The following is a 26472-nucleotide window of genomic DNA, read 5'->3' on the forward strand; positions in this document are numbered from 1 at the left end:
AAGGTTCTCTGCTAAACAAAGCTTTCCAAATCCACTCATAGATGACTCTAGTGAACTCATACTTACGTCGTCATGATTACATCAATGATATATGTAGGAGTTCTAAAAATGCGATCTCTCAGAAGAATGTGCGACAAAACGATGTATGATAGATGTACGAATAGTGAAATAAGGAAGGAATGCAAAGCTGAGATAAGCAGTATCGATAAAATTAAGAAATGTGTGTTGAGATGGTTTGGACATGTAGAACGAATGAGTGATGAAAGAACGGTAAAACAAATTTATGAGGCGAATGTAAGTGGAAAAAAGAGCAGAGGAAGACCGAGAAAAACATGGCACGATCAGGTATGCCAAATACTTGAAAGTGGTCAGGTTAGGAGTCGTAACAATCGGCGAGTATGTATGAGGAGATGCATGAATGTGGAAGAGGCGAAGAATGTTTGCAAAGACAGAGTGGTGTGGCGTTCTATTCTCTGTGCCTACCCCTGCGGGGAAGCGACGAGATGGTTAGTTAGTTAGTTTTTCATACTATTTCTGTGAGCCTGATAGATTATTATAGAAACATTTTTTTAAATAGGTTTCAAATTGTGGTAGAGTGGGTTCGAACTGAGAAACTCTGACTTAAGAGTCCGCGACACTAACCACGGGACCACAACCCGACACTCATATTCATATTCATCTATGTTGAGATGTCAAAATGCAAAAATATATATTAATGCTAAAAATATATATTAAGATTTTAACAGATAGATGGCAGCACTGAAATTACATAGTAGGTATGTGAAAATGCGGAACAAAATCTAGCGAATAAAACAATATACTCTCAACGAAGTTTTAATGGATACTACTATATGAAACATTTATTTTTTATAATTAAAATAAACTTTGTTTTAAAATCACCATAAATATTTTATTATTATATCATCCGGTTTCGAAGCTAACCGCTTCTTAATCGAGACCGATTAATACTAAAACACTATCTACTTAACAAAATTCAAAATATTTTGACGGTTAGGCAAAGGAGCTAACCAAAGTTAGCTTCAAAACCGGTAAAGCTCCTTTGCCTAACCGTCAAAATATTTTTTAATTTTGTTAAGTAGATAATGTTTTAGCATTAATCAGTCTTGATAAAGAAGCGGTCAGGTTTGAAATCGTTAGACATTATAATTAAGTTATAATAAAATATTTATAGTAAATTTAAAACATTTTAGTTATGAATTGGAAAAATCACAAAGTTTTTTTATAGTAGATTTATCCAGTAACTGGGTATTTCGGATCTATTGTAATGTAGACAAGGAAGCAGATTTTTAACACGCCGTTTTTGGTCGCCGTGATCTTCGATCTAAATTTTCCGTAAATCATCTTCGAAGGAAACTCGTTGTTGTCCAACATGTAGTTACTTATAAGTGAGAAATTTCCCTGTAAAATATCAAGTATAATTTACGTTACTGTATTTTTTTAAATGTGTTAAAAGTGAAAATGTTCGATGGCTTTACGACCCTAACGGACCCAAACCAGATGACCAGGCAATTTGACCCAGAGGAAAATAAGCCTTCGAATTAACTTAAATTACTTATTTAAAATAAAACTTAATCAAAATTAAACATCCAATTATCTTTAAGGCAGGCCTGGCCAACCACGGGCCGTATCTATGGCCCAAAAATTTCTTAAGGGCCGGATAAAGACAGTAATATTTAAAAAAAAATTACAATGCATTGATTTTTAAGTATTATAAATAATTTGAATGGAGAGGTAATTATTAAGTACAATCAGGGTAATTATGAAGAAAAAAAAACATTACTAGAACCAGATGTAAGAAGAAAATAATTATCGAACCAACAAGAAATATATCTGTATAGTTATAAACCCTTTTTTCAATGTTAACAATCAAAATTATTAATCAGGACACATAAAACAAACAATTTTACCAATTTTATTTCAAACAAAACCAATTTATCAATGGCAACTCACTGCGAGATTTGAGTTTTTTTTCACCAGAATATATGCATTTCAACTTTTAACAGAAACTTGATTGTTTTTTAAAATATAAATTAAAACACGAATCGCTCACTCTTTTCAACAACGTCAAATATCAAAAAACTTGATTTTTCAGGAGACCGTTTTTAAAGTTTTAGAATATAATAAAATGTATTAAAAATAAATATCAAGCCACGTATTGAATTTTTTACAGTGCAACACACCTTTTTAGGTAAAACCTGAATGTTTTTTCTCCATTTGAAAAATATTTGGTTTATTTTTAAAAAAATTATATAAAATACCTTTTCTTCAAAATGCAAAAACAACACTTTCTGCCCTGTAGCGGGTAAATGTTAAGTTAAAAATATGCCGCTTTTGCTGGGATATAGTACATTTTCTGGGCATTCTGAAAACATGCATAACTGAAAATAAACGATTTTTAATTTTTGATTTATGACATTTTTGAAAGGAGTGAGCGAAATATATTCTAAATGACCCGATAGTTTTTTTTTATTTTAATACGTCATATTATACAAGATGGCGGGCCGCACGTAGGGGCTGGCCGTGGGTTGGCCACCCTTGTTTTAAGGTATCGCTTCATTTATTGTTATTATTAATTTCGTACTTACACCTTTAATAGGGCACTCAGTAGGCCTTTCCCACGATGTCAAAAGATTGGCAAAAATATTTCTGACCCATTTTACAATAATGACGCAAAATTTTTCCTCGTATATTACAAAGTTCGGTTTGTATCCGCCGTCACCCCACTTTGCCGAATTCAAATGCACCTGAAACAATATACATACGATTTTTTTCAAACTATTTAAAGGCATTGATAAAGAAATTAGAGTTCTCCATAATGCATATTAATGTATCCCCTTGACATTCCGTATTAAATATATAAATATCTATGTATGTACAGACAAATTATAAATAAAACACTTGTTATTAACCACATGAGTATCATATTGTTAAAAACTAGTTTCGGAAGCTACAGATGCTTCCTAAACTAGTCAAAAGATTTTTTTAACTGAAAAAAGAGATTTATACTTGTTTTTATTATTTACAAAAATACTTTAATTGTATACTATTTCTGTGAACCTAAGCGGTTTCATTATTATAAATAGGGATCAAATTGTGGTAGAGTAGGTTCGAACCGAGAAACTCTGATTTAAGAATCCGAATCCGCGACACTAACCACGGAACCACAACCTGACACCCCTTCGCTTCAGGTACCAATCCAGGGTAATATTGAATAAATATTAGAGTGAAAAAAAACACTTATATTTATCTGACCCCCCTGGGAATCGAACCCGGGATCTCCAGTACGGTGATCATTACACTACGGAGGCAGATTAGATACTCAAACAATGTGGTAATATTACAGATAGCAACATGTCATTCCGCAAAGTTAATGCCAAATCAATAAATAACACAATTTTAAAGGTGTCCCAATTTGATGTGAAACATCTTTCGTTCCTCTTTATATAAAAGAAGATGGAAGTCTGATCATCCCAGAGCTTACAACCTGGCATATTTGGCTGGCTTAAGTGATCATTTTGCACATTTCGCTCACTCCTTTCACAACGTCATATATCAAAAATCGTCAATTTTCAGTTGTGCATGTTTTCGGAATGCCCAGAAAATGTACTATATCCCAGCAAAGGAGGCATATTTTTAACTTAATATTTACCCGCTACAGGGAAGAAAGTGTTGTTTTTGCATTTTGAAGAAATGATATTGTTTAACTATTTTTTGAACTTACTCAATATTTTTCAAATGGAGAGAAAACATTCAGGTTTTACCTAAAAAGATCTGTTGCACACTAAAAAGTTAATAAGTGGCTTGATATTTATTTTTAATATTGTATATTGTATTATATTTTTAAACTTTAAAAACGCTCTCCTGAAAAATCAAGTTTTTTGATTTATGACGTTCTTGAAAGGAGTGAGCGACTTGTGTAAAGTTCTCGATTCTGATCATTACTGAATTATTACATATCATATATTATTTCGAGAAATAAAAATACTTTGTGTTCTGATCCACTCACATTAGTTCACTCAATAGTATTTTTCGTTCACTCACATTAGTTCACTCAATGAGTATTTTCTGATCCACTCACATTAGTACACTCAATAAGTATTTTTATTTCTCGAAATGATATATCAATATGATCCACAAAGTTAATGCTTTCAATATTCAAAACATATTACATATCATATTATTTTTTGACATCTCATCAAATATGAAGAAGAATATGGAAGTCTGGGCATTTACGGGGCTGACTTATTTTTCATTTAATATGAAAATAACTCCTGTAATTGGAGATAATCCAGTTTTGTGAACAAGTATTTGGACAGACTTAAAATGTTGTATTGCATATCAAGTTAAGATACCTATAATATTGATTTACCTTCTCATCCTTCAATAATTCAGTGCCTGATATAACAAATAATTTTTATATTTTCATCAATTTCGGCACTTGTGTGAAAATCTATCCACTTTTTAATTAAGTTTTACTATTGTCTATAAGAAATAATAAATGATTAATTAATAAAAATAAGAAACAGCTCCTACCCCCTCTTCAACCTTCAACGTCCCAAGGACACAACCATAAAATTTAGATTAAACTTCACATACGGTGTTTGAAAACGATGCGGAATGCATCGAAACACGTGTCACAATAGATTATTTAAAAAAATGTGGTATTTACTAAGTAAAACTTAAATTAAAAATTATTAATACTGTTTTGTTGTAATGTTGACTTTATTTCGTTTTCATTTAGGATTTAGTTTTTGGTAAGGGAATGTTATTAATTATGAGTATTTTAATGTTTTTAATGTTTTAAAATTTAATATACCCTGATGACGACAAGGTTATTGTCGAAACCGGTAGGTTAAAGTGTACTAATAAGAAAAAAGTGGTTAAAACAAAATTGTTTAATTTTATAAAGTTCATAAAACGTGCCACAAAGTATCTTCGAAAAACATTCAAGATTTTTTTTATGGTACTTCAAGTCTTGAACGTGGTAAAATAGGCTTCAAACCATGAACATCATACGATAGTACCACATAACCAGACTCCAAAGTATGTCAACAGTACATATTATATAATGATATTTTTATATGACGATCTACAAGGGCTTAGATTTACGATCCACAAATTGCATATTAATTACCATGACGTCATCATCCAGGTCGAAATCAGTATACATCTGTACATTGAAAGACACGTGTGTTCTGTTCAATTTTTTTGGCTGAATGTTGACAAAGGAAGGAAATTGTTCCTCATCTTCACACTTTTCGGTATTTTGGATAACAAATTCCGCTGGGCCCTGTAAAAAATGGAAATACACATACAAATAGTAGTAAACTGAAATAATAATAAAAAAGTATTGCTTGAAAAATTTAAACATGTAACCCGGATTTTTTACAAACCTGAAACCTGGTATCCAATTATTGTGAAGCTTATACTTTGATCAATTATTTTATTACGACCATTTTGAGTGCGTCCAATAACTTATTCACAAATCAGGGTTTTTCCACTATGGAGTTTTTTTACATTTTTCACGTCTCAACATAGATAAAGAAAAATACCCAGACTCACATATTCTTCGTCATCTATATGGAAATATCAAAAATATATTTTTTTAAACTCCTCAATGGAGAAACACAGATTTTTAAACAAGTTTTGGACACACTCAAAATGACTTGTGAATGACTGGTCAAATTTTATGATACATAAATAAATGGAAATCATGTTTTCAGGCGTTTCCCAGTATTTAAAATAATAATCCGACGTTAATCTTGCATACAGTCCAATAAAAGGGTCTCAGCTAAATAAAAGCTTTCTTCATCCAACATAGGTGGCTGTTGTGAACTCGTATCGCTCACTCATTTCAACAACGTTATATTTTAAAAATCGACAATTTTCAGTTGTGCATGTTTTCGGAATGTCCAGAAAATGTACTATATCCCAGCAAAAGCGGCATATTTTTAACTTAATATTTACCCGCTACAAGGCAGTAAGTGTTGTATTTGAATTTTGAAGAAAAAGTATTGTTTTTCTTTTTTTTTAAATACTAAATATTTTTCAAATGGATAATAAACATTCAGGTTTTACCTACAAAGATCTGTTGCATAGTAAAAAGTTCAATAAGTGGCTTGATATTTATCTTTAATACATTTGATTATATTTTAAAACTTTAAAAACGATCTCCTGAAAAATCAAGTATTTTGAAATATGACGTTGTTGAAAGGAGTGAGCGATATGTACTGTGTCATGAATTTGAAATTTTTCTAAAAATTTGAGTATTGTGGTTGTCAATCATGGGTAGAATGGTAAAAATTCAATCAACCAGCCTGTGATAACCCTGTAAATATTTTATTATCGTATTTTATTTCTTCTATTTTTTTTTCAATCTCAAAAGTAAAAATCAAAATTTTCGCAATCCTTACCAGAAGAAGCATACTTGAATCTATTGACGAGCTTTTATCCATGTACACTAGAAATAATATTACGATGTTGAGTTTGAACCATTTTTTTAGTATGACTGCCATCGAAACTGTTATATGTAATATGAAATACCAGTGCAGGGTGCATATATTTATATATGTTCAATGCACAATTGTTAAAAACTACCTTTGTGTCTGATCGATCAAGATAAACATACATACAGATTTGCAGAATGATATGGAGTTATTTCCATTTTTTTAAATAAACATTTGTAAAAAAATTGTCTAAATATAATCATCGGTAATATCTAGTAAGGCAATTAAATCCTATTTTTAATTTACAATTTAATGGAATCGCGTTTGAGGAAGCATTTTTTGGAAAAAGAGGCTATTTATTATATTTTGATGCGCGCAATACGAGTTCTATGCAAACATTCAATACAATTTATTATATCTATGGCACCCAATGGTGCATACGACACTGTATCGTATTGATGCAGTGGTATCTTCGTCAAGACTAAGTCCTTGAGGACTAGTCCAGGGTAATATTAATTCAATATTAGAGTGTAAAATCACCAATACTTATTTTTACCCCCCCCCCTAGGAAAGGAACCCGAGATTTCCAGCACGGTAGCTAAACACGCAAACTATTACAATTACATCACGGAGGCGGACAATACATAGATATAAATGAAAATACTTGCATTATTAATATTTTTTTATAATAATGTAAGTATTTTCAAATTATTCATTTTTTAATTAAATTTACTTTGTGGTTATTTATTTTTCATGTTTAAGTATATTATATATATATATATATATATATATATATATATATATATATATATATATATATATATATATATATATATACATATATATATAATATATATATATATATATATATATATATATATATATATATACATATATATATATATATATAAAATATTTATTTATGTAAAATAAAAGCACTTCATTATTTTATTGAAATAGGAGATTACTGCATTGGATTCTATATCATTCATAAAAAAATATGATAAAATGACACATTTTAAAACATTATTATGATGTAAACTAGGGCTGCTAAAAAATAAGGAACTGTTATTAAGTTCACCTTTAGATTATTTACTATAATCCTGAAAATATCATTTCAATGGTGATGAAATCTACATTAGTACAAAATTAATTAACATTTTTTTTATATTATTTATTGACATCTCATCATAGATGAAGAAGAATATGGAATTCTGGGCATTTACGGAGCTGACGACTGTCATAGGCTGGTTTAAGTGATCACTTTACACACGTGTAACATTCACCAATTCTACCCATTATTGACAACCACACTACTCAATTTTTGTAAGTTCTATTTATAATATAATAAATAAATAATAAAACCCTTATCCGCACCCCGATGGTGCATAGGGCACTGCGTCATATAAACGCAATGTTATCTTGATTGTTTACACATGAAGGAAAGGTGATCAGCCCTCCGCTTCAGGTACCAGTCCAGGGTAATATTGAATAAATATGACAGTGAAAAAATCACTCATATTTATTTTACCCCCCTTGGGAATCGAACCCGGGACCTCCAGAACGGTAGCCGAGCGTGCTGACCATTACACTACGGAGGCGGACAAAACATTTATAATATATGAACCAATTTTGAAACATTGTTATTGAATCACTAGAACTTCACTAGAGAGATTGGTGAGATGAAAATGTGAATTTACAACATTTGAGTGTGTCCAAATACTTGTTAAAAAAATCTCCTATAATTGGAGATAATCCAGATTTGTGAACAAGTATTTGGATACACTCTAAATGTTGAAAACAATTTAATATTTATTTATTTTACAAAAATGCGGGAAAAACAATAAAAATATGTATTCTTCTGTATTAACTTGTCCTGTTGTAGCTGCTAGTCGCGAGTGTTTTTGTCTAGAATTTCCGCTTACGGCTTACACGAAATAAAAGCATTTTTAAACAAAGAGTAAATCCACTCACATTTAGAAAAAATCCCATAAAATTTATAAAGTTAAAGGCTAAGTAGGGCCATGGCCGTAGCTAAATTTCAGAATCAATTGGACGTTAAGTAACTAAAAAAATAAATATCAATCAAATACACCTAAATTGTTAACCTGTACTTATCCCCGAGTCTCTTTAATCGGACATTTATATGGCACAGTTACCTATCGACGAAACTAATCAAGTAATTACTGAATAATGATTTGCGTATTTTGCTATTTGTTCAACAGGGGACAAACGACAAAAAATTAACATGTTACTTCCTCTTTTTTACTTCAGACGAAACCATTTTCATTGGTCTCTGAAGCATCAAGCAACAGCAAAAAAACACGATCAATATCCTGTGTTTTTAATGGTAACCCTTCGATTTATAATATGATGATTTATAATAATTAATGCACTGGACATGGTATAATTAAAACATCCGATTCTTATCCCATTGAAACTAACATGCAACGCGGTGTCATTATTCAAACGGTTTTATTGTTGAAAAATTGACTTTGTTACCAAAACTTGCGCCTAGAACAAATTACAAAACTGGCGCCCGTCATTCCTAAAAAGTATTATTGATTGGAATAAAATAACAACTATGTAGTTTTTTCAGAGGAAGACCAAGAAAAACATGGCACGATCAGGTATGCCAAATACTTGAAAGTGGTCAGGTTAGGAGTCGTAATAATCGGCGGGTATGTATGAGGAGATGCATGAACTTGGAAGAGGCGAAGAATGTTTGCAAAGACAGAGTGGTGTGGCGTTCTATTCTCTCTGCCTACCCCTTCGGGGTAGCGGCGTGATGGTTAGTTGGTTGGTTTAATTTTTCCCGCATTAATTTTATTTGGCCAGTGACCGGCTTTCGTCGTAACCGACATCATCAAATTGGTATCGTGCCAAATGACGTCGGTTACGACAAAACCCGGTCGCTGGTCAAATAAAATTCATGTGGAAAAAACTATATAGTTGATATTTTACTCTATAAAATGCAGTTCCACCAAGAAATGTCAGTACAAAACTTAAAAGTATTATTATTCACAGTTATAAAAACGATTTTTAAATAAATATTTTTAATAAACCTTTTTCCTCCAATTTTTTAAACAATTTATATAAATGGTCCCACAGTAGGTACTACTGCGTCATCACATTACCGAGTAATCACACAAGGATGTGTGACGAATATGACGGTACTGCAAAGTACAATATATACAAGGAAATTCATTTCATCTATTTGACCATATCCGCTCCCTATGTGGAGCATATGGAGTCCGCCAACTGCCTCCAGGCTCTTCTATCGGCTGCCAACTCTCTTGCAGATGACTCCAAAGTCAAGTCTGCATCACGAAATTCAGAAAAAAACTGCCTACTACATACAACTACTTAAAATTGTCAACAGAGGACGTCCTGGGCGGCGGGAACCTGATGGCTTGTTAAAGAGGCAAGCTTGATGGCGGCTCTCGGGAGACAAGCGAAGTACATGGCCTAGCCAATTGAATCTCCTTTTCTTGACGATAGTTGTGACCATGGGTCGCTGCGTCCTACGCCGTATTTCCTCGTTCCTTATGAAATCTAACCACTGCACACCAAAAATTATTCGCAGGTATCTATTTTCAAAGCTGAGTGTACGCTATACGGCTGAGTCCTAGTAAATTGCCATGTACATATACATATTGTACATACATAGTCGTATAAGAGAATAGGAACGATGCAGGCATTATATAGACGGCATTTGATCTTCACCGAGTACACATCCGATCTTCATACAGTCTTCATACTATTGAATGCGATGCCTGAAAGTCCTAAACGCACTCCCAATCATTTTCGAAGGCTGCCATTTTCTGTTCAAAGGAAAATCACCCCTTAGAATGGACATATGCAATCAAAAGAAGTAGGAAGGATTTGAACTATTTTCAGAGAATTTGAAGAGAAATATATGCTTATCTAAAAGTCTAATCGTCTAGATGTATTAGACTTTTCTGTATAGTGCATAAAATGGGTCCACACGAAAATTTCAAGGCTCACATTTCACAGCATGCATAAGGGTACTCGCCCGATACTTTTATGCATCATTTTTACCAATCTTTGTTAGTTGTATAATATGCACTTAGAAAGGCGAGAATCGTTTTTAATTTGGTGTAATTTTCTCTGTTTTACTTTTTTTTCAAGTCATTATACTGCCAATTTTCAATTTGAAAATTTCATTAATTGATTCGGCAGTCACTTTGTGGTGATCTGCCATTTTCATTTAAATCTTATTTAGATAAATACTATTTTTAAAATCTATTGTTCAATTGAAATATTATCCAATTTAAAACCTATGGAGGGGTATACTTAGTAAAAAATGAGGGTTGCTGTTTATACTCGTACGTTAAAACGTCTCTATTATCGACTTGAAAACATCCTGATATTTGTAAAACTCCTAAAAACTAAAAAATAATAAATTGATGTTAAGTTCTGAAAACCTGAAAAAAATGCGAGCCAACAATTTTTACTCGGTATCTTTAAGTCAAAATGTCTTGGCGAAACCTTGGGCAAATATGGCAACCCTAACAAAGTAACGCATTAAATATTCCGGCGTAATACTACGTATGTATGAATTTGAAAATGACAGTATGAATGTTGACCCAAACAGGAGTGGAACCCGAGGTCTTGCGTGAAATAACTAACGTGCTAACCACTACGGTCAATATAGTGTTCTATTCTGATGTCGTAAGAAGATGACGATGACGCGTACTGCGATGGCTTTATAGAATTGTCGACCACTAAGCGATATGGTAATCAACATCGTTCATTAATTTGCAGGCTAGTAATAATATATTGTACGTACAGAGCCGGCATGGAGGAAATTCTAGACAAATAAATACTCCGTGTGTCCGCGCACATTAAAAAAATCTTAATCTTCTTCTTCTTCTTGGTGTAGGCCTTGCCTGTTTTTAAGAGGGATTAGCCTCCTGCGTATGTATGTATGTATATAACCTCTTATATAAAATTATAAATATAAATACATCTTACTTAAATAAATACAAATACCTCTTATATAAATACATTTATTTTAAAGAAAAACTTATTTTTTTAATACAAAGGCGGTGTTGTTAGAAAATAAAAATAAGTGGCGGGCTATCGAATATCCCGCCTTAAATTCGATTTGTTATTTCGATCTCCCATGTCTCCTTAACTCTGTCTGTCAACTTAACTTTCTTTAAACCCAGGTAACATATGACGTAATAGATATTTTTTCTTAAAAACCGTTTTAGCATTGATAAAATATATTTTTTTCTTCGAAATAAATATATGGTTTTAAAAAGAAAAGAGTTGTTGAAAGGTAATGAGTTAATAAAAATTATAAAAATATTTTTTCAATGTTTATTCCAATAAATAAAAATAAAATCCAATATATATTCTTTAAAAAAACGGGTGTGCAAAGACATGTGACCTCTCCGGTGGTCTACGGCGGAATGAATCATGTATTGCGTTGTATCTCCTTAATTCTGGTATTGAATTTACGAAAGATAAATTCGAACCTTCGATTTCTTCGAGAGAATAAAATAGATTTCTCAATTCAATCTTCCATGTCGAGTTAATATTTCACTTTTGAAAAAACATTGTCGCAAAATTGTTTAATGTATAAGGGTTTGAAAACGTATGATGAGATGCCTGAATGTATGAAGAATGAAAAGAGTCTAAAAGAATTTGAAAATAAATGTTTTGTTTACTGTAAGAAGATGTAAATATATATACATGATGTAAATTAAATGTAAATAATTCATTCAAACCCTTATCCGCACACCAATAGTGCATAGGGCACTGCATCATACAAACGCAGTGTTATCTTGATCTTTAACACATGAAGGAAAGGTGATCAGCCCTCCGCTTCAGTTACCAGTCCAGGGTAATATGGAATAAATATTAGAGAGAAAAAAATCACTTATATTTATTTGACCCCCCCTGGGAATCGTACCTGGGACCTCCAGGACGGTAGCCGAGCGTGCTGATCATTACACTACGGAGGCGGACAGATAATAAGTAAATAATAGTTTGCATTAAATGTAGTATAAGCTAACTAAATAAATAATAAAAAATATTTAAAAAATACCCAATTTCTCCTCACTTTTAGTTCGGACCTGTATAACAGAACCAATAACGCTTCAGACCCGTCGTGTTTGGTGGGACACATTTAGTATTTGATCAACTCTCGCGCCGGACAACTTCACTTTCCTTTGCAGAAGAAACGCCGAGTGAATAAATCAAAACATTGTGAAATAAGCAACGTTAAACGAAAGTGTGCGATATTTGGAGAATCCCCTTCGAAATTGGACGATAAGCGGACATAAAATATCAAAAATATTCGAACTGAGCGGTAATAAAAGTAATACTAGCTTTTAAAAATGTAAACAGTATTCGGTCAAGGTGTAAAGTCAAATAAATAGCAAGTAATTCTAGAGTTGAATGCAAATTTACTCATAAAATATTCATTTATTTGAACTTCATGTACGGAAAATAAATAAGTACATTGCGGGCTAGTTGCTAAAAAGGAATATCTTTCAACCAACCAAAATAATCATAACATACTCGAAAAATATAAGTGATTTATATTGTATGTATAATATATTAGATAGTGTGGTTAACTCATATAGTGACGATGCGAGAGGTCTCGGGTTCAAGTCTTTACGGGGAAATCAGTATGAAATGTTTAAGATTTTAAGAATCGACGAAAAAAAAATTAGAGTTAAGTTCTGTTTGTCGAATTAACATTAAGCAGTAGATATTACTGTAAATTGACATCTCTACGTAGATGAAGAAGAATATGGATGAATGGGTATTTAAAGGGCTTATGCCCTGTCATAGGCTGGTTAAGTGATCACTTTACATACGTTCAACATTCACCATTCTACCCATGATTGACAACCACACTGCTCAAATTTTGGAAGTGATACATGATGACCAATTTCATGTCATTCCATGACAGAGTTCATAATAGTCATCTATAATTGAATTCAGAAAGTTTTTATTTAGCAGTAACATTTTTAATTTTATGCAAGATCCGAACCCGGATTATTTTACATACTGGAAAAAGCCTGAAAACATGATTTATACTTTGACCAGTTTTTTTTATTCACAGCATTTTGAGTGTGTCGAAATACTTGTTTACATATATGGGTTTCTCTTCTCACGAGTTATTTTACATTTTTGACATCTCAACAAAGATGAAGAAGAAAACCCAGACTTCCATATTCTTATTCGTATTTGAACACATTTAAAATGTTCTGAGTAAATATTACCTTGGTTATTAGAGCGTAGTGCTAATCAACCTAGCTTCATTTAATAATAAACTTGAAGAAATACATAATTATAAAATAGAATATTTATCAAAATAACTAATGCATCAATAAATATATCTACTCATTGTAATATTATTTGGTATTATATTACACAAGTCATAATATATATATTTTTTTTTACATTATAGATTTTTTGTATTACACAAAGTAAACAATGGATGGTAAGGAGAGTGTTTTATTACCATACCACAAAGTTATCAATGCTTTTAATATACAAAATATATTAAAAAAATAATTTGAATACGGACTTTCTTTTATAAAATTGATTGGTGAAACTCGAAATTTCTTTTGAGAAAGATTACTATAAAACACCCATGAACGAATTTGTGAAATTTCTTTTATACCAAAAAAATATTTTGCAATATTAACGTTTCTCTGGACTATTTATAAATGTCTTGAAAACCCGTTTTACAGTTGACTAAACGTATCGTGTGAAAGTGGTATATGTTGAATTGAAATATTTATGCATTTATGCAAAATGTCTTCATTTTTTTGTAAAACATTTCAACTATTTTTTTTGTATTTATGTATCGAATATCATAAAATATTTTTATTACTTTTAACTTGTATCAGAAACTCGAGATTAAAACTATTATACATAATACATATCGCTCACTCCTTTCAAGAACATCATAAATCAAAAAACTTGATTTTTCAGGAGAACGTTTTTAAAGTATATATATATATATATATATATATATATATATATATATATATATATATATATATATATATATATATATATATATATATATATATATATATATATATATATATATATATATATATATATATATATATATATATATATATATATATATATATATATATATATATATATATATATATGTATATATATATATATATATTTATAAATATACATATATACAATATATATTTATATATATATATATATATATATATATATATATATATATATATATATATATATATATATATATATATATATATATATATATATATATATATATATATATCTTGTATCAGAAACTCGAGATTAAAACTATTATACATAATACATATCGCTCACTCCTTTCAAGAACATCATAAATCAAAAAACTTGATTTTTCAGGAGAACGTTTTTAAAGTATATATATATATATATATATATATATATATATATATATATATATATATATATATATATATATATATATATATATATATATATATATATATATATATATATATATATATATATATATATATATATAATATATATATATATATATATATATATATATATATATATATATATATATATATATATATATATATATATGTATATATATATATATATTTATAAATATACATATATACAATATATATTTATATATATATATATATATATATATATATATATATATATATATATATATATATATATATATATATATATATATATATATATATATATATATATATATATATATATATATATATATATATATATATATATATATATATATATATATATATATATATATATGTATATATATATATATATATATATATATATATTTATAAATATACATATATACAATATATATTTATATATATATATATATATATATATATATGTATATATATATATATATATATATATATATATATATATATATAAATATATATATATATATATATATATATATATATATATATATATATATATAAATATATATATATATATATATATATATATATATATATATATATATTTATATATATATATATATATATATATATATATATATATATATATATATATATATAATATATACATGTAATATACAACAATGTATTAAAAATAAATATCAAGCCATTTATTGAACTTTTTACTGTAAAACAGATTTTTTTAGGTAAAACCTGAATGTTTTTTCTCTAAATATTTGAAAAATATTTAGTACCTATATTTCAAAAAATAATTAAACAATACTTTTTCTCAAAAATGCAAAAACAAACCGTTTCTGCCCTGTAGCGGGTAAATATTAAGTTAAAAATATGCCTCTTTTGCTGGGATATAGTACATTTTCTGGGCATTCGGAAAACATGCACAACTGAAAATTGACGATTTTTGATTTATGACGTTTCTGAAAGGACTGAACGATATATGCATGTGTTTACAATTTGAAGAAGAAGCAACCTTGTACTTTTTAAAATTTATTTAAGCGTGTTTTGTACAGGAAAAAAAAGTAAAAAAAGCAATATACGAGCAATATACCATAAAACTGGAGTGAAAAGTGAAAATAAGGAAAAGTAAACAATAAATTTATAGAACAACGAATTGAACAATTTGACAGTACGTTTCGGAAATACACCCAAGGTCTAGTGCTGACTTCAGACATTTGCGAAATGGATCAATTATCATTGGTTATCATGGTGATTGCTTCTTTGACTGTTGTGGCTGTTGATGGAGGATCTAGTCGACGCGCTGGGACAAGGAGAGGAATGCCGGACCCTGATGCTGTGGTGTTTCCAGATACAGCACACCGCGTCTTCAACACGAGACAGCACGACCATTGGAAAGGGAGAGAAGGAAATACTACGTTTGGACAGGTATTTTTTTAGTCTTACATTACTTCTTTGATCTAACATGAACTGCTTCTTTGATCAAATGACTCTCTGGATGATAGCAGAAAATCAGCAGATGTGATCTTCTTTTATAGATTGTTAAACTCATTCATTGATTCGCTGGAATTGCTGGAAAGTTTTAGAGTTCCCGGTCGGATCACCAGGACAAACTGAAACCTTAGCGCTTCCCACGAGTAAAACATACTCTAAACAAGGTTCCTATATTTATCGTTCATTAAAATTGGTCAACGAAGAATATGGAAATTTTGATATGTTCGACTCGACATTTTCAGCACGAAAGTAAATATTCATATCGTAGTGTGTCCCAATTTTCACATAATTTGTCTTGGACTTGAGCTTCCATCTTTGATCTTTCCCTTTTCCCCTTTTCCTCCCTCCCGTCCTTCTTGTAGGTATTTATATTAAATTACATATGTGAAATTTTGTAACAGGGATATTACAAATTCCTGTTTTTGTTACTCATTAATCTAAATGTATTTATGTAACGGTTCTGCAAAATTTCCAAATAAAATAAAATATAAAATAAAACATTGTTGCCCGCGAGAAAATTACTGGGAAAATCGAAAAAAGGTCTCAAGATTTACGAGAACGAATTCTAATCATCCCAATACAAGGCGATTACGCGATCATCAATTTAGTTTACCGCCCTGGGAATCGAACCTAGAACCTGCAGCACTGTAGCCAAGCGCTCTAACCATTATACTAACGAGGCAAACTGATATTTGAACATTATACTTATTTATCTTTATTCCAAACCTTGAGGCAAAGTGTGAAAGCCTCTATGGTTCATATGGCATTTGTATGATATATTTTATATAAAATAAATGAAAAAAGAAGATAAAACCATACATGCTACGTGTCACGGTTTTTCTACACCTACATATATTTAAACTATTTGAGAAATATGGATTTATTGGATAAACCGCACATTAAAAATAAACACTTTAAAGCATTGATAACCCGACCACATTGGTATATTTTGATTCATTATCCTCGTAAAACTTACCTGCTGAATCACGTGTGTTTGGGAATCCCACGACTACGTATGCACACCCAGATAGGTAGGTGTTTATACGAGGTTTAATTAACATTTAAACAAACCAACTAATCATCACCCCACTTCTCCGAAGGGGTAGGCAGAGAGAATACAGCCCCACACCACTGTATTTGTAAACATCCTTCACCTCTTCTATACTCAAGAATGTATATATATATATATGTATATACTCGTATATCAGCAACGTTTTGTGTTCATCTAGTGAAAATTCTAGGGATTCAAGTACAATGTTTCGAAATTGGATCATATATCGCTCACTCCTTTCAACAACGTCATAAATCAAAAATCGTCAATTTTCAGTTGTTTGGCATGTTTTCGGAATGCCCAGAAAATGTACTATATTCCAGCAAAAGCGGTATATTTTCAACAAAAATCGTCAATTTTCAGTTGTGCCCAGAAAATGTACTATATCCCAGCAAAAGAGCCATATTTTTAACTTAATATATACCCGCTACATGGCAGAAAGTATTGTTTTTGCATTTCGAAGAAAAGGTATTGTTTGATAATTTTTTGAATATACTTAATATTTTTCAAATGGAGAAAAAACCTTCAGTTTTTTACTTAAAAAGATCTGTTGCACAGTAAAAAGTTCAATAAATGGCTTGATATTTATGTGAAATATATTGTATTATATTTTTAGACATTAAAAACGTTCTCCTGAAAAATTAAGTTTTATTTTTTATTTATGACGTTGTTGAAAGGAGTGAGCGATATATAGAACTTCCAAGAATTCGAGTAGTGTGGTTGTCAATCATGGGTAGAATTGGAGAATGTTACACTTGTGTAAAGTGATCACTTACACCAGCCTATGACGATCGTAAGCCCCGTAAATGCCCAGACTTTCATATTCTTCTTCATCCTCAGATATCAGCAAATAATATTAAATCAGTATTAATTTCATGATAACTTCACCTAAGTAAAGAGTTTTTTCAGGATTTCTCAGAATATTGATATTAATAAAATTGAATCAAAACAACAATTAGTAATTCTTAGTACATACAAACCCAACACTCAATTTTTTAATCGAGTGTAACATTTTTTTATTGCAAGTTTCTCTACCTGAGGATTATGTTTCTTTCTTTAAAATTCTAGGAACTAAGATTCAGTTGGTTTTTGAGGCATTTAATATAATTATTAATTTTTATAAATATTTCACCAAGTACAATAATAACGCTACAATTTCACAACTAGTTATTTACATATCTATGTACGAGTATGTATCAACTACGGTTGTGACTACGCAAATGGGACCGAAAGCCACCTTTTTACCTCACTCCTTCTGACCCTTATCCTGAGTCAGTGGTGCATAGGGCACTGCATTAGGTATCACAATGTTAACTTGTTAATTATATGAAGGCAAGTTGATCAGTCCTGCGCTTCATGTACCAGTCCAGGATGATGTTAAATAAATATATTTCATCAAATTCAAACCCTTATCCGCACCCCAATGGTGCATAGGGCACTGCATTATGTAAACACAGTGTAATCTTGATCGTTAACACACGAAGGAAAGGTGATCAGCCCTCCGCTTCAGGTACCAGTCCACGGTAATATTGAATAAACATTAGAGTGAAAAAATCACTTATATTTATTTGACCACCCTGGGAATCGAACCCGGGACCTCCAGAACGGCAGCCGAGCGTGCTGACCATTACACTACGGAGGCGGACAGAAATAAATATAAGAGTGAAAAATCACTAATATAATAAATGTTTAGTATTGTGTGTTGCTGTTTCGATCAACAGACGGCGCTGCCATTGCGGTAGAAAAACAGTTTTTTTAACAGTCCCAGGTAAAAAACACATATTGTAAATAAAAACAAGCATGTATTAGAATGCAACGTTGTGCAAAAAATTCAAAGCATTCGGTCAACAGCTTGAGGAGATCTAAGATTTTGAATAAACTGACATTTACATTTTTATTTATATCGATGAAAATAGACGAAGCTTATTATGACCGTAAGGGCGTTTGTGCACTACACGGAATTTTACCGTCCGGCACGTCAGTTAGCATATAAAACCGATAATTGGCTTGGAGTGGCTTGTGCTTTTATGCATCTTTCTTCAGATTGGTGTTCTTGATCGGTGCGTGAACACGTTGCGCGTAAATTCGATCACGCTAAACTGTCGTAGTCGCTTTCATTTTTCAAAACCGGACCGCCGGACGGTAAAATTCCATGTAGTGCACAAGCGGCTTAAATCGTTTTTCTTTTTATTTCCCCGAAATTGTATATTGATTACATTGCTAACAACCACATGGATTGATTTAAAAATAAAACTTGTTAATTAAGCGAATTCGCCGAAAGGAGTATTGTCATTGTTCTTTTTTATTGCGACTCGGTACGATTGAAAATGGGTTTTTTATGCATTGCAAATACTTGCCGTGGGTCAGGGTTGTCACACAAAAATCTAATTAAATTAATTATTTTTAAGTAAATTGTCCCCGCCTTATAACATTGAAATGTGTTCATAACATGGAATTTTGTCTAGCCTCCCACCAATCTGATGGTGTCAGTAAAGACGAAACTGGTTAAATAAAATAAAAGTGAAAAAACAAAGATTTGTTTTAAATATTAAAAAAAGATCAATATTTCAGTTTTCATTATTTCCAAAAATACTTTTAAATTTCATATTATTTCTGTGAGCCCAAGCGAATCATTATTAAAAATAGGTATCAAATTGTGTTAGGGTGGGTTCGAACCCAGAAACTCTGACTCAAGAGTCCGAGACACTTACCACGGGACCACAACCCGACACTCACGATAGTTGTGTTTTTTTTTGCATTAATAAAAATTTATTTTCATTATTTCCGTTTCTAACCACTGTTTCTTCTTTTCATCAGATGCCTCTGGAACTTGCTAGAAGTTTCAACGACATTGAAGACATGGAAACTTTCATAGACCGATTCGTCATCAATAAAAATGAACTCCAACGAGACAATATAATCACAATTAATGGTAAGTGGAGTGGCAACATTTGCTATGACTAACCTTTTCTTTAAATAATATAACTCCTTGTCGCCAGCCTGTCTGATATGTACAATATGAAAATCTTTCCGAAAACATGTCGTCTGTGTTGTCCACGTATCGTCTGATATAAAATAAAACACAATAATTAATATGTATTTACAAATACAATTACATGATCTCATTGACAATAAGATTTTTTTATTTTATTTGACATATTTATTTATTGTAACTGCAGACAGTTGGCAGAATTCCTTTTTAAATTTTTGGGTAATATATCCAAAATTTAACAAGGTTATTGGATTGATATATACTTTTATTTACATATATATAATGAAAATATGTGACGCGTGTCGTCTTTTCAAACGGGTTTGATAATGTCTTAATAAGACGAAACGCGTCACATATTCGCATTATATATATATATATATATATATATATATATATATATATATATATATATATATATATATATATATATATATATATATATATATATATATATATATATATATATATATATATATATATATATATAAAAATATATATATATATATATATATATATATATATATATATATATATATATATATGTGTTAATTAAAGTAGAATTCAATCCAATAAACCTTGTTTAATTTTGGATATTTAACCTAAAAATATTACATATTTGTTTGTGAGACGAAACCAGGAAATCAATATTTCCTTTTATATAAGCATAAGTAATATCGAGGGCTTTTTTCCATGTAACACGACTGAACGGCGTTCCGACACCTTTTGTCACGGATTTTTTTTTAATTTTCAAAATATATAAGACGAAACAATTGTAATTGCATTTACGTAATTACAATATATTAATATAATTCGTCAAAATGATAAAATATGTCATTATAATGAATATATAAATGATATTTGAATAAACATATTATTTATTTAAAGTAAAAAGGTTGACATGAAGTGAGTTCCGGAACCTTTTTTGTTAAAAAAAGCATTGGTAATATCTATGTTTATTTGTCCGCCTCCGTAGTGTAATGGTTAGCGGGTTTGGTATAAACATACATTGCCAAACTGTGGCCATGAAAATCATTGTATACTCACCTATAAACTACTGATCATATCAACAGACTTACTGATTATATCAACAGTTTTTACGACATTTCAATTAACCTATATAAAATTATTCAATGAATAAAAATCATAATTTTCTCGCTTGGTGAGCACATGGTACATATATTCATGTAGCTTATTAAAAATTATTCAAATGATGATTGTGACATAAAATAATTATAAATATAAGTATTCCATTCTACACATCGCTAACTCCTTTCAACAACGTCATATATCAAAAATCGACAATTGTCAGTTGTGCATGTTTTCGGAAAGGCCCAGAAAATGTACCATATACACGTATATGGTACATTTTCTGGGCCTTTACGAGTAAAAGCAGCATATTTTTAACTTAATATTTAGCCGCTACAGGGCAGAAAGTTTTGTATTTGCATTATGAAGAAAAGGTATTGTTCAATTATTTTTTAAATATTTTTCATAGGGAGAAAAAACCTTCAAGTTTAACCTAAAAATATCTGTTGCACAGTAAAAAGTTCATAAGTGGCTTGATATTTATTTTTTATACATTTTATTGTATTCTTAAACTTTAAAAACGATCTCCTGAAAAATCTTTTTTTCATATATCGCTCACTCCTTTCAAGAATGTCATAAATCAAAAATCGTCAATTTTCAGTTGCGCATGTTTTCGGAATGCCCAGAAAATGTACTATATCCCAGCAAAAGAGGCATATTTTAAACTTAATATTTACCCGCTACAGGGCAGAAAGTGTTGTTTTTGCATTTTGAAGAAAAGGTATTGCTTAATTATTTTTTTTAAATACCCTAAATATTTTTCAAATGGAGAAAAAACCTTCAGGTTTTACCTAAAAAGATCTGTTGCACAGTAAAAAGTTCAATAAGTGGCTTGATATTTATTTTTAATATTTTTTATTATATTTTTAAACTTTAAAAGCGTTCTCCTGAAAAATCAATTTTTTTATTTATGACGTTCTTGAAAGGAGTGAGCGATATATTCATGTAGGTTTTGGATATTAAATATGATTTAAATGACCATTGTGACATAAAATAATTTTAAATATAAGTATGCCATTCTACACATATTAAATATTATTTAAGCATGTTTTAAGTCCGTTTTTTTTGTTTCAGCGCGACAAAACATAGACAACATAAAACTCGCAACAGGTATTTATGTTTTATGTATACATTTTTTTAAAAAATCTATTATTGAGTAGGCAGTGCCGTGGCGAGGTATGTCGATGCTCGCCTAAAGACTTCATCCCTCCAACCCTCTAGATAGCATCCTACAATACAACTTTTGTAATTTCTTAACCGTTTGTTTCAATGTTACTTATTATGTTATTTATTATGATAGAAACTAATCTTTTTTTTTTAAATTACGTAACGTCTAAGTGACTCTGAAATCTAGCTACGGCTTATGCAACACCGCTTTTCATGTCCCTACTCAGGCTTCGACTTTCTAAGTTTTATAGCCTATGCCTACTAGTGAGTGGATTTAATCTTTATGTTTAAAGTTACTATAATTTCATGTAATTCATGAGTGTAAATGCTAGACAAAAACACTCGCTAATCAAATCAATATATCGCTGGTTAAATGTCAAAGAGCCACAATGCAAAAAAAGATATCTAAAACGTCAACATGTTCATATTCTAAAAAGATACCCATGATTTTTTAAATGAACTGAATGAATGAATGAATGGTGTCTTTCGGCATTTGGCCCTTTGGCATTCCACCGTTTAGCATTTGGTAATACTGGCCTAATTTATTATTTTTAGAAGCGTTACGTTTCAAGGTCGATTTTGAACAGCAATTATGAATGCCGCCATTAACCTATCATCGATGCATCCTTTCAGAGACAGTAAACATGGCGAAACCCGCCGCCTGTGTACCGGAAATGACTGTAGTTCCTCTTGTGCCCGAAGGCGCCCGGGATCCGGGGGTGTTCCACGTGCCATCTTGCACAAGAGTGTTGCGGTGTGGAGGCTGCTGCAGCAACCATTTACTGTCCTGCCAGCCGACACAAACTAAAATCAAGACGTTCAGAGTGAGTACTCTTTCAGGCAATATTTTATTAATTTTTAACTTAAGTTTTAATAGGTAAATACTATTATTTCTTCAAATCTATTGTGACACGTGTTTGCATGCATTACGGATCATTTTTAAACACCATATGTGAAGCTAAGACTAAATTTTAGAGTTGAGCCCTTGGGACGTTGAAGGTTGAATGTTGGTAGGAGTTGTTTCTTATTTTTATTTATTTATTTCTTTCTTATCAGAGGGATACATTACGTGTTTTAAAATGATGCGGAATGCATGGAAACACGTATCACAATAGATTTTAAGAAATATGTAGTTGTATTTACCAAGTAAAACTTAATTTAAAATTAATAAATGTAATATCTGTTCATTTAAATTTAAGTTTTACTGTTTATTATTTTATATTTTTTATCAGTGGGATACAATAAGTGTGTGTGAAAATGATGCGGACAGCATCGAAACACGTGTCACAATAGATTTTATTAAATAGAGGTATTTACCAAGTGAAACATAAAATAAAAATGGACAGATATTATCTCAAAATGACCGCCGAAACAATCAATAAAATTAATCTAGTATGTAAGTATATTTATTCCTAATTAAGTGTTAAAAATAATTTATTTTGATGTATCGTTTTAGATATACGAGTTGACTCAAAAGAAAAACTCTCCTTTCTACAAAAGATTCGTGAACGTCAACGTCGAAGAACATACCATGTGCAAATGTGATTGCATTGTCAAAGATGGGGTAAGTCTATTTTTAAATATTAAATATTTGCACTAATTACAAAAATGAATCGTTATTTTTTGTAATATTTTTTTATTACAGTGGATAACTGTTTATGTGAATTTTGGTATAAAACTTACAGAAAAGTGCCCTTCTTCTCTCAACAGCCAAATACATTTATAATACCTATATATCGACCATTTTCCGTCAAAATACCGTTTAAGCCAGATTGTTTGAGTAAATATGCTTAAAATAAATGCGTGCATTGTATATTTTATTAACTTTTCAATAGTCTGCGTGTTTTTTAAATGTTTTCCTTCAAATGTTTTTCTACAAAATCTTGTTCAGATTTTCGGGTTTCCATTGAATATGCACAGTCGTTTAATATTTATAACCGACTTTTATAAAGTTTTGCAGGGAACATATATTTTCTTTCAGCTTTAAAAAAACTTTAAAGATTGTCAAAAAAAAATTCTGTTACTTCTTCTATTCGTATATTTTCTCTACACCCTAAATGTCGTACAATTTTTTTTATAGTAGTACAAATTTGAAATGCTTTTTTTTATTGATTTCCCAGGACTGCAGTAGTAATCAAGAGTACAGCAGGAACGAGTGTAGGTGCGTTTGTTCAAACAACGGAAGAGGACGGGAAATGGAATGCGTAATGGCTGGACGCATATGGGACTCGAATACTTGCACGTGCGAATGTCCATTCGCCACAGAGTGCTCCACAGGAGCCTACTTTGACTTCTTCACCTGCTCGTGTAAACGGAGATAGTGTCATATGAACAAACACAATAAGTCGCGTTTGATATTATTGCTGAGATTTGATTTAATAAGACTGTGTTACCCTTTGTAGGAGATGAAAATGAGGATTGGAGGATGTTCGATTAGACATTTCGATCGTTATTAGAATATTTACCGGCACGTGCGTAACTCTCCAACTATGGGGCCTATTTAATGGCCCCATAGTTGGAGAGTTACGCAGGTCAGATAGCGTTTGGCCCCACGTTTGGAGTGTAGTGATTATTTTTCAAATTGACAATATTTTATATATTGTATATTAAAAGCATTGCTAACATTGTGGTATGGTAATAAAAAAGTGGTATTACACAAAGTAAACAATGGATGGTAAGGAAAATGTTTTTTTACAATATTTTTGATTATCTGCGTGGCATACGTTTTAAATGTTGATATTCAATCTAAAATTTAGTATTGGAATTAAAAATTACATAAAAAAACTCACTCTGCAGGGTACAACCTTTCATCACTATCTTACATATTACTCGAGAGGATAAACATTAAAAAAACAAAGAAAAAAAATATTTAAATCCCTTTATTTACACGGTAGATATATCCCAGGAAAATCGCCTAAATTGAGATACGATCGAAAGATTAGTTCCAGAATAGTCATTAAAAATATTTATAAGTGTAAAATTACTGATTCCTACTTTTTTAAAAAACACGTTAAATGTATCTAACAACCCAATGTAAATAAGATTCGTGCTCTCGTCGATTTATATTTTATTATGTTTGTGTAAAAATATTTTTTTTATAAATTACTGCGATAATTCTATAATGTATGGTAAAAAAATCGACCTTACAAATTATTTATTTATTTAAATCACCGTACGCGCGCAGTTGTGCATTCATTATTTTTTTATTTAAAATTAGAATGAATTATAAATTACTTTTGGTACAATTATATTACCTGTAAAATTTGCGTAACCAAGAGGACATGTTCTGACTATGGCAAAACGCGTTAAGTAAAACCGTGTAGACTAAGGGATGGTGTATTAAAAACGGAAAGTATTAGTCTTTTTTTAGTATACATAATAAATACATACATTATAAGAATACTTAGGGAAGAGAGTGAAAGACAGAAAGAGAGAAATATGAAGGTTTATGGAGGAAGACTTTTCCAGATTTAGTACTACATTAATATGTACATATTTTATTTTTATATACATATTGTAATTATATTTACTCAAATGGCTGTTTTATATATTTAACTCAATACATTTTACATATTTATTTATTTGGCAAATGCATCGTGTTATAACGTACATGTACCTATAATCTACATTTTTGAAATTGTAACACAAAGTATCACGAATTGTTTTGTTCGAATAAAAATTTCCAGTTTTCTGTAACCAAAGTTAATATCTAAATATATTACGTTTGATCAAATAAAAACT

The 26472-nt window shown here is 30.4% G+C and overlaps 2 protein-coding genes across 4 annotated transcripts; one reads left to right on the forward strand and one right to left on the reverse strand.

The window, feature by feature from the left end:
• Nucleotides 1–1159: 1159 nt before the first annotated feature.
• Nucleotides 1160–12702, reverse strand: LOC148313166 (uncharacterized). Its single transcript, XM_088267010.1, has 4 exons — nt 12562–12702; nt 5156–5311; nt 2607–2765; nt 1160–1419 (listed from the first exon to the last, which is right to left on the reverse strand). The coding sequence occupies exons 1-4, from the start codon at nt 12625–12627 to the stop codon at nt 1252–1254; spliced, it is 549 nt and encodes a 182-aa protein (XP_088123136.1). The 5' UTR covers nt 12628–12702; the 3' UTR covers nt 1160–1251.
• LOC148313167 (uncharacterized) lies at nt 12640–25210 on the forward strand. Of its 3 annotated transcripts, none has more exons than XM_088267002.1 (7): nt 12640–12810; nt 16114–16369; nt 20304–20418; nt 22639–22674; nt 23365–23555; nt 24188–24295; nt 24852–25210. In XM_088267002.1, exons 2-7 carry the CDS (start codon nt 16166–16168, stop codon nt 25050–25052), a joined length of 855 nt encoding a protein of 284 aa, XP_088123128.1. In that variant the 5' UTR covers nt 12640–12810; nt 16114–16165; the 3' UTR covers nt 25053–25210. The 3 variants fall into 3 exon arrangements, with proteins under 3 accessions (XP_088123128.1, XP_088123126.1, XP_088123118.1); XM_088267000.1 differs by having other exon boundaries at nt 12641–12819; nt 15997–16369; XM_088266992.1 differs by having other exon boundaries at nt 12641–12810; nt 15997–16369.
• Nucleotides 25211–26472: the final 1262 nt, after the last annotated feature.

This window comes from Brachycentrus maculatus, unplaced genomic scaffold, assembly GCF_059751285.1.
Source record: "Brachycentrus maculatus isolate JH-2025_06_01 unplaced genomic scaffold, ASM5975128v1 h1tg000017l, whole genome shotgun sequence".
In the NCBI taxonomy this organism is placed as follows: domain Eukaryota; kingdom Metazoa; phylum Arthropoda; class Insecta; order Trichoptera; family Brachycentridae; genus Brachycentrus; species Brachycentrus maculatus.